At 47.3% G+C, this 14,931-nt stretch overlaps 1 protein-coding gene across 1 annotated transcript; it reads right to left on the bottom strand.

Moving 5' to 3' along the window:
- Positions 1-2,769: 2,769 nt before the first annotated feature.
- On the bottom strand, positions 2,770-13,913 carry TEX48 (testis expressed 48). Its single transcript, XM_062206716.1, has 4 exons — positions 13,775-13,913; positions 6,095-6,217; positions 3,979-4,107; positions 2,770-2,873 (listed from the first exon to the last, which is right to left on the bottom strand). The coding sequence occupies exons 1-4, from the start codon at positions 13,911-13,913 to the stop codon at positions 2,770-2,772; spliced, it is 495 nt and encodes a 164-aa protein (XP_062062700.1).
- Positions 13,914-14,931: the final 1,018 nt, after the last annotated feature.

Genomic DNA, 14,931 nt, shown 5'->3' with positions numbered 1-14,931 from the left:
TGGTTCGTGTCCCAGCTGTACCTCTTCTGATCCAGCTCTCTGCTATGGCCTGGGAAAACAGTGGAAGATGGCCCAAGTCCTTGGGCCCCTGCACCCACATGGGAGACCCAGAAGAAGCTCCTGGCTCCTGGCTTAGGATTGGCACAGCTCCGGCCATTGTGGCCAATTAGGGAGTGAACCAGTGGATGGAAGACCTCTCTCTCTCTTTCTCTGCCTCTCTGTAACTCTGCCTTTCAAATAAATTTTAAAAAATCCTAAAAAAAAGTTTAAACAAGCAACAAAAAATCTGAGTAGATGACATACATAGATAATTCACAGAGACGCATAACCATGGCCCTTCAGCATTTAGAAAAGTGTTCCTTTTTTTCTCATGGTGAGAGAGATGCAAAGTAGAACCATTTCTCACCTATTCGATTGGCGGAAGTGGAAACGTTGCTGGGCGTGTGAGAACGTGGGAGACCGCGCGCTCTGGAGCTCACTTCTCACACAGGGGTTTGGCTGCACCTGACAAACTTTGCTTTCTGCCCGGCTCCCAAGTCTGCAGTGAGCAATGATTCCTAAAGGGCCCCCCTGTGCTGGACAAGAGGGTGAGAGACAGAAGAGACACACAGCCGGGCACGCTCCCTGCCTCTTGCCTGGTGATGCCGTCTGGGACTCTGCCAATGAGAAGACCCGCACCGCCTGTGGCCCCTTGTCCTTGTACTTTAGAACCATGAGCCAAAGCAAACCTCTTTTCCTTACCAAGTGGCCTGACTTGTGAGTCTGTTACAGTGGTAAACACGGATAATATACCACCCAACTACAAACATGTGTGCAGCCTTATTTATTGCAGCCTTATTTGCAATTACAAAATATTGACAGCTATCTAGATGCCTGTATATTGGAACGAGGTTGCATAAACTATGGCACAGCCACAGCAGGCAGAACCAGGCAGTGTCTAAGGAATGAAGAACTCTATGAATTCATCTGACTTCCTGGATGTATTGTTAAAATCGAAAGAGCAGAGTAGAAAAGAGTTTCTGTAGCATGCTACCTTTTGTGTAAGAAAGAAGAGCTAACAGAGAAATATGTCTGTTTGATTATTTTTGCAAAAAGGAATGTAGGAAGAAAAAGCCAATGTGAGTGGGAATGGGATGGAAGAGTTTGATGGGAGTGTGCCACTCGGTGCGTGTGACTTTTTGTATTGCTTTGACTTTTGGAAACAGGTTAATGTTTTCTACACTCAGAATTAATTAATCGACAAGGATGGGGTGAGAGTTCTAAAATTAAATGCAAACAGAAGTGAAAGAAGCAGCTGTATTTCCGATGAATGTTATAACCACAAGAGGGGAAGAAGGAGGTAGCGTTTGGCCACAAAGCTTTTCAGTAGACACTAAGAGCTGTAGCTACCCTATGTGAATTTCTGAAAATTCCAGCCTTGAGCAAATGATGGAGTATATTAGGACGATGGGATCCAGGTCTTTCATGGGGAAAAGATTTGTGCTGATGAAAAGAGGAAAGCTGGTATAACTTCTGTGTTGTTCAACTGGACTGGAGATGGAAGTAGGAACTACCAGTTTTTAGGTCTCACCCTCATTTGTGTGTGTGAGTGTGTGCTTATGTGTGTGTATACACAAAGTCCATATGTGTGTGTTTACATGTGTGTTGGTGTACTTCCCAGCTCTAGCCACCGAAAGGCTTAAAAGCAGTGACACTCTAGCAATGAGCACACCTGGTGCTGAAGTCTTGATTTCTTCTTTCTTTCTTTTTTTTTAAAGATTTATTTATTTGCAAGGCAGAGCTACAGAGAGAGAGAGAGAGAGAGACAGACAGACAGACCAAAAGAGAGATGTTCACTTGCATAATGGCCACAACATCTGGGGCTGGGCCAGCCCGAAGCCAGCAGCCTGGAACTCCACCTGGTTCTCTTACAAGGGTGCAGCAGCCCAAGCACCTGGGCCATCTGTTGCTGTTTTTCCAGACACACTAGCAGGGAGCTGGATTGGAAGTGGAGCAGCTGGGATTCAAATTGGTGCTCATATGGGATGCAGGCACTGCAGATGGCAGCTTAACCCACTGCGCCACAGCACTGGCCTCTGAGTCTTGGATTCTAATCACACTTCTTTGTGAAGAACCAAGACTTCTTTAAGAAATGGCTGATTCCAGGACTGAGATGGGAGATTTGAATGGTACTGTGTCAGTTTCTTGCTTTTTGATGGCTATTCTGTAGTTATGGATGAGAATGTTCTTAACACTGAATACTGGTGTATTTAGGGGGATAGGAATGTAACAGGCACAGCTCACTCTCAGGTTGTTCAGGACAAATAACAGAGAGAGACAGAAAAATGATAAAGTAAATGGGGGGCAATGCAAACAAATGATGAATCTGGGTAAAAGGGCAATAGGAGTTCTTTGAATGATTCTTGTACCTTTTCTCAAAGTTACCCGAAAGGCTGACATGATTTTTCCGTTAGTTAGCTGTGAGACTAAAAGAACAAATGATAAGACGTTTCTTGGAAGAGACTCCCTAGTAAAAAGGAAGGAAAGAGAGCAGGGACTCGACCTTGATGGACCAAGAACTTTAATGGGAAGCAGCTCCTCTGCGGCCCTGGCTGTTTCAGGAGCTGGAGGCGCTCCTGCAGGTGCACAGGGGTGGCTCAGACGTCTTCTCCTCCTCCAGGGGAGTTTGTGAATCCGTCTTCATGACTCCTGCCCACCGGCTCTTCCTGGTGGAGACGCCCAGCAGCTGCACAGCTCAGGGGCCGGCTTGGGGGCCGCCCACTAGAATGGTCAGGGCCTGCCGATGAGGCATGGCTGGAATGGCCAGCGCTCCTGGGAGTAGCGGTTTAGGTTCCTCTTATAAAAACCTCTTTGGGGAGCATGTGTATCCACGTCTGAAAGAAAGGCAGCATTACGCTGGTGGGGGGCCTTGAACTGGGCTTGGGTGCCTGCTCCTGGTCATTTGCTTCCCTCTCTGATTGTGCCTCAGCTGCTTGCCTCCCATGGGTACACCAGCCTAAGACTCGTCCCGGTGATGGGACCTTGCAATAGGTTTTGCATTGTGCTCTGCTGGTGGAGCCAAGGACATAGAACATCTTGCAAAGTGCAGGGGTATGGAAAGTAGGAGGCTTGGGCCTGTTGTGGCTCTGACCCTAATGTCACGCCCTGGAGGAGTGGAAAGTCCCCTCCCCTCCTGAGGCCTCAGTTCTGGGGGGTGGGATGGGGAGGACACAGGCAGAGGGTAGGCAAGCTAGTGGGGCCCCAGCCCCTCACTGTCAATTTGAGTACAGCAAGTCTCCCTTGATCTTTTATGGAAATTCAACTTGGTGAGGTTTTGTTGGCAGGAGGGGTTAGCTGTTAGGAGAGTTCTAAAATGACTGGGCCATATGATGCTTGGATCTTGACAGCCTAGCCTCTTGGGGAGGCTGTGGGTGGTGTGGGACCCCTGGGCAGAGCAAGGTGGCTGTATTTCTCCTTTCTGGACTTTGCCTCTAATCTGGATTGGGCATCTGTCCTTCCATACCCTTGAGACATTTCACCCTCAGCTGAACCATGCTCAAGCCACAAGTGTTTTTTTTTTTTTTTTTTGCGTTGTCTGCTTTTCCTGCACCTGGCTGGGTTTTCAGGAACAGCAGGAGGCAAAAGCGATGTGGGTCCTGATCTCCTAGATCTCACTGACTAGTGGCCAAAGTAGACACTAGGCAAATGACCAGAGAAAATGCACACAAGCTGATGCCACAGGGCTCGGAGGAAGTGCTGGATGTGGGTCTTTTCCTGCCACACCTGTTCCTCCTCACGTCGTTTGGAAGATCATGGAGTCAGGACTTGGGCCCTGGGCTCTCCCCAGTGTGATCTGGAATATGATGGTGGCTTCCTGATGCTTGGTCTACCTCACCTGTCACTCCACTTAGCTCAAATACCACGGGGTCAGGTCACCAAGAGAAGGCCCCTTCCCTCCGGGATTCTTGGTCAGCATTAAGGCCCCACCTTGAGACTTACCCTCGAACTCACTGCTGCTGGAGGAAGCTCTCTTTTCTGGGTGGATCAGGGGTTGCCCCAAAGGCAAGCAGGAAGAGGTGTTAGCATGCTTGGGATTTTTGCCCTGCTCATCCTTCGGGAGCTGCAAATCTGGCAACGACAATCGGTCACATGGGGAGGTCTGAAGAGCTCATGGAAATGACGGCCTTTGGCCAACTTTAAAGTAGCACATGGACAATTGATGGTTATTATGGGATGGGGGTATATACCTGTGTCTACCTCCTCTATACTCCAAGTGCTCTTTCTTGTGAGCAGGTGAATTCAAAATAAGTATTCTTTCTAAAATATTAACTTTCTTCCCATTTATAAATGCAATGCATATCCATTAAATAAAGTTAGGTAGTCCATAGTTGTAGGAATTAGAAAAAAAAAATCCCATACCCCTTCCCTACAGATACCATCACATTTTAACTCGTTTCCTGTGCATATTTTATCATTATGCATAGTTTACTACATGTGACATATGCATTTTCTTTTTTCATATACATATAACATAAATATTTGTCTCATGTCACTGAATTTAAAAAATCATGGTTGCCTGGTATTCTATTTGATGGATAATTCAAGCTCTATTTAACCAAGATTCTAGTGTTAGATGCTCTGACTGTTGTCAATTTTAGTACTGCAAGTCCTGTTGTGATGAGCATTATTGCCTATGAGGCTTTGTCTTTATGGACTTCTAGAAGTATAACCAAGGGCTTTTATCAACAGGCCGAGATCTGTTCTACAGCAAAGCAAATGGTGCTGTCACTTATTATCTGCATATCTTGAACAAACTGCTTAAACTCCCTCTGCCTCTACTTTCATATCTCTAAGATCATTTACTCCTTTCGGGTAATAATGTCCACTTCTGAGAGTTTATGCGGGGATGAATAGTATCATTTACTAGTAAAATGTAACCTGTCAGCTCCCACACAGCTGGAGAATTATCTGATCACAGTTGGGTTCCTGACTAAACAATGCATTGTCTGCAATAGAGCCCCAGTCATTATTGTGATTCTGATATTGAGGAAATTGACATTTTCCATGTTTTGATTTTCATTATGAGGCTACTTTCAAGGGGGAAGTATTTTAAAGACTTGCAGTTATGGATTTCTGGAAAATGTGTTAAGAGAATTGCTTCCTGCCATTGCACTATCTCATCTACTGTGGGAACTGTACCTGATTTATGAGAGTTCTGCCCCCACCATACACCATTTGCCTGTCAGTCCTGGCTTTGCCCCATCTTAACAATAGCAGTTCTTTTACATGTCTTTCTGAAATTGCTGATTTTGACACCACTACCCCATCTTCTCTGCCATGACCCCTTATCCTGGATCAACAAGGAGTTCATGGCTGTCAGTGGAAAGCCAGGATGCCTTCTTGGGCTTTTCTCTTTCCTTGACTCATGTTCTAGATGCCCTGTTTGAAGCTGAAAAGCAGATGTCTGATGCCAGTTAGACTGCATGAGCAAGAAACACCTTTCCTTGTGTAAACCACTGAGATTTCAAGGCAGAGCCCAGCCTCTCCTAATGCTGTAGCCATGTATTGCTTCCACTGTCTGAGCCAGCAATCATAGTCCAGGTGCTTGTGTCTGTGGTCTCATTTTACCCTTGCAATGATCCTGAAAAGTAACAATGTATCATTCTACAGGTAAGGGCACTGAAGCTCAGAGAGATGAAGTGACTTGCCCATCTTCTGTGGGAGAGCTGAAATTCCAGTCAGCATATAGACTCCAAAGCAGGGCTGTTGACCACTATCTTTATAATCTGTGGTCCAGTGCTTCTCAAACTACATTGAGCATCAAATTTACCTGGGGATATTATTACCATGCAGCTTCTGATTCAATAGGTCTTGAGGAGGGTCTGAAAATGGAGTTTTAACAAGCTCTAGGTGATGCCAATGATGCTGGTCCATGGCCATATGGCTTTAAGCTCTCTTGTTTATTGGTTGGGGTACTTTGCCACCTAACCCCCACCTTATTTTTAGATTGAAACTATCACTCAAAATGTGAAGGGACCTGGAGGCATCCCAGCAGGAGGGGAAAGAGCAAAGAGACACAAAGAGACCACGAGGCACACTCTGACCTGATACCTACTGCTGGTTGGTGGCTGATGCCCTTGGGTTTGACTGGGAACCTTGGAGTCGTCCATGGCCTGGGGTTCCTGACAGTCCTTGCAGCATAAACAGAAGATCTTCGAGGCCAGGTTTTTGTGGGATGCTGTAGAAGACAAAGGAATGGGGGCCACAGGTTCTGGGAGCTGAATTCCAGATGCCTTTGGAACCTGACTGTGATGGGGTTGTATTGGGCCAGCCTCTCCTAAGGTATAAAACTCTCCCCTCTCCCAAACCTTCTGTAGCCAACCCCCACCCCCACCCCGACCAGGAAGTCCAGGCCCTTTTGCCTGGGTTTCTTTCTCTTAAGGCCATTTTTCCTATTATTGCAAAAAAAATTTCTTACCCATGGACGGGAGTTGGAGTCTCTACTCTGCCAGCTTTGTCTGCAGGGGTGCTGTGCTGAATCAGCCAATCTTGAATTTGAGTCCAGTTCACCGGGCAGGGCTGTTTCCTAGATAACATAAGACTGTGGCTGAAAAATGCCATCTTCTACCTGTGTTAACGTTCCAGGTAGGTAGGAGCTACTACAGCAAAACCCCCGCTCATGCCAACGTGTGTATAAGATACTAAGATTTTAGATAGCTCTGTGTTCTACCCCCTTTTGAGTTGCCATGTTCTTCAGAAGATTCTTTAATCTTTTAAGATTTATTTATTTGTTTGAAAGTCAGAGTTACACAGAGAGAGAAGGAGAGGCACAGAGAGAGAGAGAGAGAGAGAGAGAGAGAGAGAGAGAGAGGTCTTTCATCCTCCGGTTCACTCCCCAGTTGGCCACAACGGCCGGAGCTGTGCCGATCTGAAGCCAGGAGTCAGGAGCTTCTTCCAGGTCTCCCATGTGGGTGCAGGGGCCTAAGGACGTGGGCCATCGTCTACTGCTTTCCCAGGCCATAGCAGAGAGCTGGATTGGAAGTGGCGCAGCCGGTACTCGGACTCGAATCGGAGTCCCTATGGGATGCCAGCACTGCAGGTGGCGGCTTTACCCTCTGTGCCACAGTGCTGCCCCCTCCTTAGCCTTCTTGATTCTCACCTTTGTCATGTTGGAAATGGGGATGGTAGTGGCTGCTTTGTAGAAGTAAAAGGTTGAATACGTGAAAAGTGACCCCTGGGTGCTAGGTATGCAGTAAGTGCTTAGTCAATGCTCATTCAACTTCTTTCTCCTCCCTTAGCGTAGCTCATTGGCTTCCTTAGCCCCATGGATCCAGTGCTATAGGAACATAGTAAAGAAGCATGTACTATTGTAGGTTTAAATCCTGGGCTTGCCATGAATTTCGTCTATGCTTCTTGTGTCTCATGCTCTTCATGAGTTGTGAGAGGAACTCAGGCCGGGTGACCTCTTTAAAAACCTTTGTAAGCCTCATAGTCCAGAAGAACAAGGCCTTGTTTGAGTCCCAAACTCCTTTCATTGGGAATCAAATTCTCCAGATCCCTGGATACTTCCTTTTCTCATTCCTCTTTCTTTGGCTAAAGCCTCCTTTAGGAAATGCTTACTTTAGCGTTGCTTAGGTAATAAAAACACATTTACCGTGTGCGGTGCCTCCTTCTAGGCTTGCTTCACATTTCTTTTACTGCTGTATCTTGGCCCAAGTCACCACCGCGAACAGGTGCGGATGGGAGATCACCACACCACCACCACCACCCCCCCACCCCCCCCACCCGCTTCAAACAAACAAATAAATCTTTAAATACGAACAGGAACAGCTGAAAACTTAAAAAAAGCAAACAGAATAAAAAAAGACATACTATATATGGGGGAAAACAAAACAAAACAAACCGAGGACAAGAATTCCAGTTAATTTTGCATGAGAAACAATGCAAGCTGGAAGACAATAGAGCGACACCTTTAAGTGCTGAAAGAAAAAAAGAATCTGCAAGCCCAGAACTGCGTTTTCAGTGAAAACACCTTTCAATAACATTTCAAGGTAAACAAAACCAGAATTTGTCTTCAGAGCACCCAGGTATAGAAACTGCTAAAAGGAAGAAGCAAAATGGTACCAGAGAGAAATTCACATCTACTGAAAGAGATGAAGAGGACAAGAAATGGCAGACACGTAGGGTAGGGGTGAATGCCAAAGTTTTTTTCTTAGTTCTCCACACCCTGGTCCCCAGCCTTTCAGTGGCTTCTCAAATTTCTCAGCAGCAAACCCAGAGTTTCTCCCTAGGCCCTAAGATGCTCTGTAACCTCCTCATCCTGCTGTGCCCACCTCAAGCCCCAAGCATCACCACTGACCCTCTGACCCTCTGCCTTCAATTCTAGCTCATCTCCCCCTGAATCCCCTGGAGGCATACTGATGATGACAGTGAGAGAGAGAGACAGAGAAAGGTTTTCCTTTTCCGTTGGTTCACCCTCCAATGGCCGCTGTAGCCAGCACACCGCGCTGATCCTAAGCCAGGAGCCAGGTGCTTCTCCTGGTCTCCCATGGGGTGCAGGGCCCAAGGACTTGGGCCATCCTCCACTGCACTCCTGGGCCACAGCAGAGAGCTGGCCTGGAAGAGGGGCAACCGGGATAGAATCCGGCGCCCCGACCGGGACTAGAACCCTGTGTGCTAGCGCAGCAAGGCGGAGGATTAGCCTAGTGAGCCGCGACGCTGGCCAACAGTGATAATTCCTAAAACCCTACCAGGCTCTCAACTTGGGAGCCTGTGCTTGTTTTATGCTCGATGAGCCTGGAACACTGTTCTGTTAAGTGACTATGTTCTGTCATTCAAGTTTCTGCTTAAATGCTGCCTTCCTCTGTCTACTCATTTAAAATCTCACACCTCCCACAGCACTTCCTCAACCCCTTCCCCGTATACTTTTCTGTTATTCACTTTGTATTTATTGAGCGTATGGTCTGCTTCCCCCACGAGATTATAAGTTCACGGGGGTCATGACTTCATCTGTAGGATTTATTAATCCATTCTCATTGTCTGACACATGTCCGTCAAATGAATGAGCGAACCAGTATTTTTTTCCTCTTTTGGCTTAGTAAAGGCACCGGCAGGCCTGGATGGAATAGGGACTTGGGTGATAATTTTTGTCCCAAGAGTATCACAATCTGTGGGACACAGCCTAGCTGCCCATGTGCTAAGCTGACTGATGCTTTCATGGGTCAATTTTAGCTGTACTGTTTACCTATTGGGCTTTCATGGGTCAATTTTAGTTGTACTGTTTACCTGATGGGGGGCTGTTACCCCCATCCACTGCAAACCCAGTCTATCTCCTGCCAGCCTCCTTCCCATCCTCCTGCCTTCAGTCTTTTGAATTTCCCTGCAGACATCTCTTCACTCTATCTGCTATAGTCCATTGCCGCTGCCCTCAGTGTTGCCTGGGTCACCAGCCTCTCTCACTTGGACTGCTGCCAGAACTTTCTCATTGGTTTGTATGTCCCCCTGCCCGGGCTGGAGTTCCCTGGCCAAATGGCAAATCCCATCACGTCACTCCTGCCTCAGCCCCATGAGGGCCTCCCCGAGTCTGCAGATCCAAGCCCTTTCACGATCACTCCTGTTGATGTCTTCAGCCTCATTCACCCCCCTGAGAGCTGGAAGAGATGCTGCCCAGCAGCTCTCTCCTATCAGCTCTGTGCATTTTCCTTCAGTTCACTGCACTCTACCTGGACTGTTCTCACCTCACTCCCTCACTCATCACCTTTCAAGACTCAGTTCAGGGGTTACGGAAAACCATGGCATGCACCGGGCTTCTCTTCGTGAACCACCACAACACTTCTTCTCCACCTGCCATGTCTCCCTGTATCACGACCCATGACTGTACACTGGCCACCTAACTCATAGCCAGTGTTTACTAAGTACTTGTTGGAAGCATTGTCTTGGAAATGCCTGGGCAGTCACTGACAGCCTGCATGCTGGCCCACAAGTGCTTTTCATTGATTTAACGCATATGTATTGAGAGCCTACCAGGTGCTGGGTACTTTTAGGTACTGGAGATACAGCAGTGAACAAGATACAAGACAGACAAATGCTCCACTCACATGGAAGCAGGAGAGTGGTTGATTCCACTTTTGTATCCGTGGCACTCAGCCTGAGGATGGGCATGGAATAGGTACTTTATAAATATACTTGCTGCATAAATATTGAGTCTTCTCTGACTATCAGGTAGCAATTCTATGCCAAGTAGTTCTCCTTTCTCCCACTAACTGGTCTTGAACTTAGTGCACGTGAGTTAGTCCTTGTGGTTAGATACAGCCAGCAGGGCAGGCCCTTTCAGATAGCCCAATTGTGTGAGATCCATGACCAAGACGCAGTATTCACTGGGTTCATTTGGCTCCAACTCCAGCAAACTTCTGGACCTGCTGCCAGAATTTGGACTCTCACGTAGTTTGTTGGGCCCCATTCAGTGGAATAAACATGGAAATTTATATAAGGCAATAAGATATTTTGTTTTTGGAAATAGAAGTCCTTGACATTAATCTGTGTAATCTTCTGCTTCAATTTTCTTCATTTGCTCAGATGAGGATACTTTATAAAGTTGGTGGAGAAATGGAATTGAAGGGTAAGTTTGTTTTGGTGCCCCAAGTTTGAAATCCATACTTTTTTTAAAAAAAATAATATGCATTTTCCATGAACTTTGTGAAGAACCTTTATACAAACACTTGCTCCCTGGTGTGCAGCTTTGTTCCAGATTGTCCTATGCACGTTGAATGCAGACGTAAGTGCTTCTGAATTAGAAAGTAGAGGCACAGGTCTCACAAGCCCACCAAGGTCAGCCTTGAGCACATTTGGGGCTCTGTTAGATTGGCGATTGATTTGTATAAACAAACTGAAACTTGGACTTCATGAGCTCACATTCTGTCTTGTGAAATGAGAAAATGAAGTCGCTCCACTTCTACCATGTTCTGGGGTCACTGATTTCCAGGACGTTGGTCCTATGGCTCCTTTAGGCTCTGCTTGGCTGGGGAACTCGAGACTCCGTTCATGGGTCCACATGTAGCACACTCACTCCTGTTTGTCACGGTCTCCTCCATGTGGAGTTTCTGCCTCTTCCTGGAAAAGCTCCTACTTGGGCTGTGCAGTCCCACTGCAGGTGCTCTCTGTGCTGTTTAGGTGGCAAACTTGCCCTAGATGACTTAGAATTACCATGGCCATGGCGGCAAACTTTGGGTATCAAAAATAAGAGGGACTCCTGAACAGAGAGAGGACAAAAGCACCAACCATCCAACAAAGGACTTCTTTGACTGGCACACTGTGGCCTCAGAACGAAAAAACAAAAACAAAGCTCTTACTCCTACTCAAACCTTCTGCCATCTTTCTTTGCCTCTCTCTGGCTCCATCCAACCTTTTCTTTACCACCCACTCGTAACTCCTTCTATTCCTTTCCCTGCCTGCCTGGATAAGCTTTCTTCAGGGGGCCTTTTTCTAGACAAGAAAAATCACACAACACCATATCCCCTCTAAAACTCAGGCACCAGCAGCTAAGTCCAGAGAGGCTGGATTGAAATGTGGGGAGAGAGTTAACTGCAAATATTTGGAATCGTCCTTAATTTCAGAACAGTAGAAATGTATTGAATAATTTAAGATCCTGTGAGTTATTTATTTTCCTAGACTATCGTCTTTGCACCAATTCATTCAGTTATTTGTTGATCTTTGATGATGGGGGAAATGTTCAAAATCAGTAAGATGGAAAAAAATTGCAAGATTTAAATATCCCACCTATTCATGCTTTATGAGAAGCTAAGAAGAAATAGGAAAGGCATCACATAAAACTATTTCGAAAGCCTGTCTCTAAGGGGTGTATCGGGAATAGAGTCAAAACACAAATCAACAAAGTGAAGAGGAGTCGATGAGAGACGTAACAGACTTCAGGACACCCTCACGGGACATTCCGGGACAGGACAGGCACTTTAGGAGAGCGAGACTTTTTTTCTGTTTTTGGAAAAGGTTCAGGGGAATTAGGGAACTTGGAAAAAAATATACGTCCTGGAATGGGAATGTCAGCATAGGTATTCTGCTCATTTTCCAGGAGTCCCTAAATGTTAAGTAGACATGAAAATCATCTTATGGCCTCCTGGGTAAGACAACTGGCTTCTGAAATAAAACCAGGGCCTGGGTTCCCCTGCTCTTTGTGCATTTGGAGCCCAAAGGCCAGCTGTTCACAGCTGTGTGGTGATGTCCCTTACAGAGAACTTTGCCCCACAATATGCATTCCCACAAGCTTGTGGAAGTACCACCATCTGTCTAAGCTGAAAGAAAAGTGAACCTGAGTAGATGGCCATGCCTGGGAAATTACAGCTCATGTGCCTGAAGAGCCTTTGCAATCCTTCTTGAATACTGAAGTTGTTTTGACTGTCTCATGTCACTCAGAGTGTGTTGTCCAGAGAGGTGAATGTTTTTATGCAGCCTCTGGTGCGACAAATGATTCAAAGACAAAGACGAGAGGAAATCAGGCTGACCAACAGGTAAACCAAAACCAGATCTCTATAAATGGGAAGATGAAGGAAAGCGGATGCTAGCAGTGGAGAGCTGCACGATCTCGGAGGGTGTTTCCTGCTGCTCTGGTGGAGGAAGCCTGAGAATTTAAAGAGAGGCACCCACTCTCCCAGGTAAAACCTGATTGCCCTGTAATCATGGGTATCAGCCATCAGCAGCACCTGTGTCAAACCTGTTCTATCAGCTCATGGAACTTTGCTGCAGCGGCCATAACTGACACCTGGTAGCAGCTACACTTCATAGCTGAAGCTCTACCTTTCCCCAGCCCTCCTGCCCTAGAAACACCACCAGTCCTTGGGCTCAGCACCTTCCCCAGCCCCCTCTCCCTCCAGCAGTCCTTAGCCTTGGCCATGCAAACATGATTCTCCCTTGTTTAACCAGAAACAATTCCATTTGTGTTTCACATATTAAATCAAGGCTTTTTTCTTCTAGAGCAGCTTGTGTAGTAACAAGAAAATGCACATATTCAAATTCCCCTCTGTCTCCTTTCAGTTCAGCAGTGTGCTATGTTCTGTATTTTGCACCTTGCTTTTTTTCCCTGAGGGGGAAAAATACTTAGATCTCACTCCTCATTAGAGGTGCAGCAGGAACTTAACACACAGGCTTGTCTCACGCCCTCCACATCTTTGGCAGGCAATGTCACCAGAAGGAGAGGGGAGTAAAATACTTTCTCCCCCGAGGGTCGACCGCAGAGATTTTCGGACTTGTCAGTCCTCTTCAGAAATGGAATGGCTCTGTAGCAATTACAAGCACATTCTCAGGGGTGTCAACTGTGAAGCTCTACTTAGCTATGGCATTTAGAAGGATTTATGACCTCAGTTGTCTGACCTGTAAAATGGGGTTAATAATAACAAGTGGTTGTGAGGGCTAGTTAGTGGTGTGTGTGGTGTTTCCTGCACTACCAGTGCCCTCCTCTAGGTGGAAGCAGGGGCCACAGAGAATGGCCCTCAGCTCATTTCCCCAGTGGGCTGTGAGTTTCAGGGCTTTAGCCACCTCACAGCATTTTGACCAGAACAACAAAAGTCAACAAGGAATAACAGGAAGGTTTCCGGAACTCGTAGGGGCTGTGCAGCATGGGCGGGGAGACCCGGACCCAGAGAGAAAAACCATGAGGCCAAGTCAAATGAGGGGTGGTGTCTGCTTCCTGTAGCGAAAGTCCAGAAGCTGGTGGGGCCATTGTTCCTTTTGATGTAGAAAATCTACTCCCTCCCACTCTTAGGTCTAACCTCTGAGCCTCACTCACCTGCAGCTGGCAGAGTGGACAGGAGGCCATCTGTGATGTCACAGACCCCTGGAGAACTGGGGAATGTTGGGGCTTTGGACTGGACCACAAAGGCAGGGTGGAGGAAAAATTTCTGCTGGCACTCTTGCTGCTGCTCCATTGCCCCATCTCTCTCTCTCTCTCTCTCTCTCTCTCTCTCTCTCTCTCTTTTGACAGGCAGAGTGGACAGTGAGAGAGAGAGACAGAGAGAAAGGTTTTCCTTTTCCATTGGTTCACCCGCCAATGGCCGCTGCGGCTGACGCACCGTGCTGATCCAAAGCCAGGAGCCAGGTGCTTCTCCTGGTCTCCCATGGGGTGCAGGGCCCAAGCACTTGGGCCATCCTCCACTGCCTTCCCGGGCCATAGCAGAGAGCTGGCCTGGAAGAGGGGCAACCGGGACAGAATCCGGTGCCCTGACCGGGACTAGAATCCGGTGTGGCGGTGCTGCAGGCGGAGGATTAGCCTAGTGAGCCAAGGCGTCTGCCCGGCGATGTCTTCTTACTGTCCATCACGCTGTTCCCTAGGGCTCTGGACGGCAAGGACAGCCAAGCCACAAGGGGGCAGTACAGCGCTGGACACGGAAGGCCCAGGTCACGTTCTGGGGCCACACACCCAGCGGGCCGGTAACCTCAGGTAATTTGTCCCTCTGCAAAATGGGGCTAATAATACTTATTTGTCCTGTATGCGCTTTTAGGAGTAAATGAGGTCGGGCAGAAAAACATTCAACATGATGCCTAAATGCCAAGAACGAGTAATTGTCGATGATAGGTGCAAAAGTAAAGTGACATTTTCTGCCCGATTTGTCTCTCAGAGAAAAAAGGATTCACTTCATAGTGCAGTCTTTTTTTTTTTTCCCCCAAAGATTTATTTATTTATTTGAAAGGCAGAGTAAGAGAGACAGAGAGAGAGGTCTTCCACCCACTGGTTCACTCCCCAGTTGGCTGCAACGCCCGGAGCTGCTCCGATCCAAAGCCAGGAGCCAGGAGCTTCTTCCAGGTCTCCCACGCGGGTGCAGGGGCCCAAGGACTTGGGCCATCTTCTACTGCTTTCCCAGGCCATAGCAGAGAGCCGGATTGGAAGAAGAGCAGCCAAGACTCGAACCGGCACCACTGCAGGTGGCTGCTTTACCTGCTACGCCA

This window comes from Lepus europaeus, chromosome 12, assembly GCF_033115175.1.
Source record: "Lepus europaeus isolate LE1 chromosome 12, mLepTim1.pri, whole genome shotgun sequence".
NCBI lineage: Eukaryota > Metazoa > Chordata > Mammalia > Lagomorpha > Leporidae > Lepus > Lepus europaeus.
Note: the sequence above shows the minus strand (reverse complement) of the source record. Positions and strands in the feature narration are given on the sequence as shown.

Excerpts from the sequence above, each read along its gene's own strand:
- TEX48 (XM_062206716.1), bottom strand. The coding sequence starts at position 13,913 with ATGGAGCAGCAGCAAGAGTGCCAGCAGAAATTTTTCCTCCACCCTGCC. Across the intron at positions 6,218-13,774 it reads GTCCACTCTGCCAGCTGCAG|CATCCCACAAAAACCTGGCC; the intron begins GTGAGTGAGGCT and ends TGTCTTCTACAG. Across the intron at positions 4,108-6,094 it reads GCATCAGCCACCAACCAGCA|ATTTGCAGCTCCCGAAGGAT; the intron begins GTAGGTATCAGG and ends TGTCGTTGCCAG.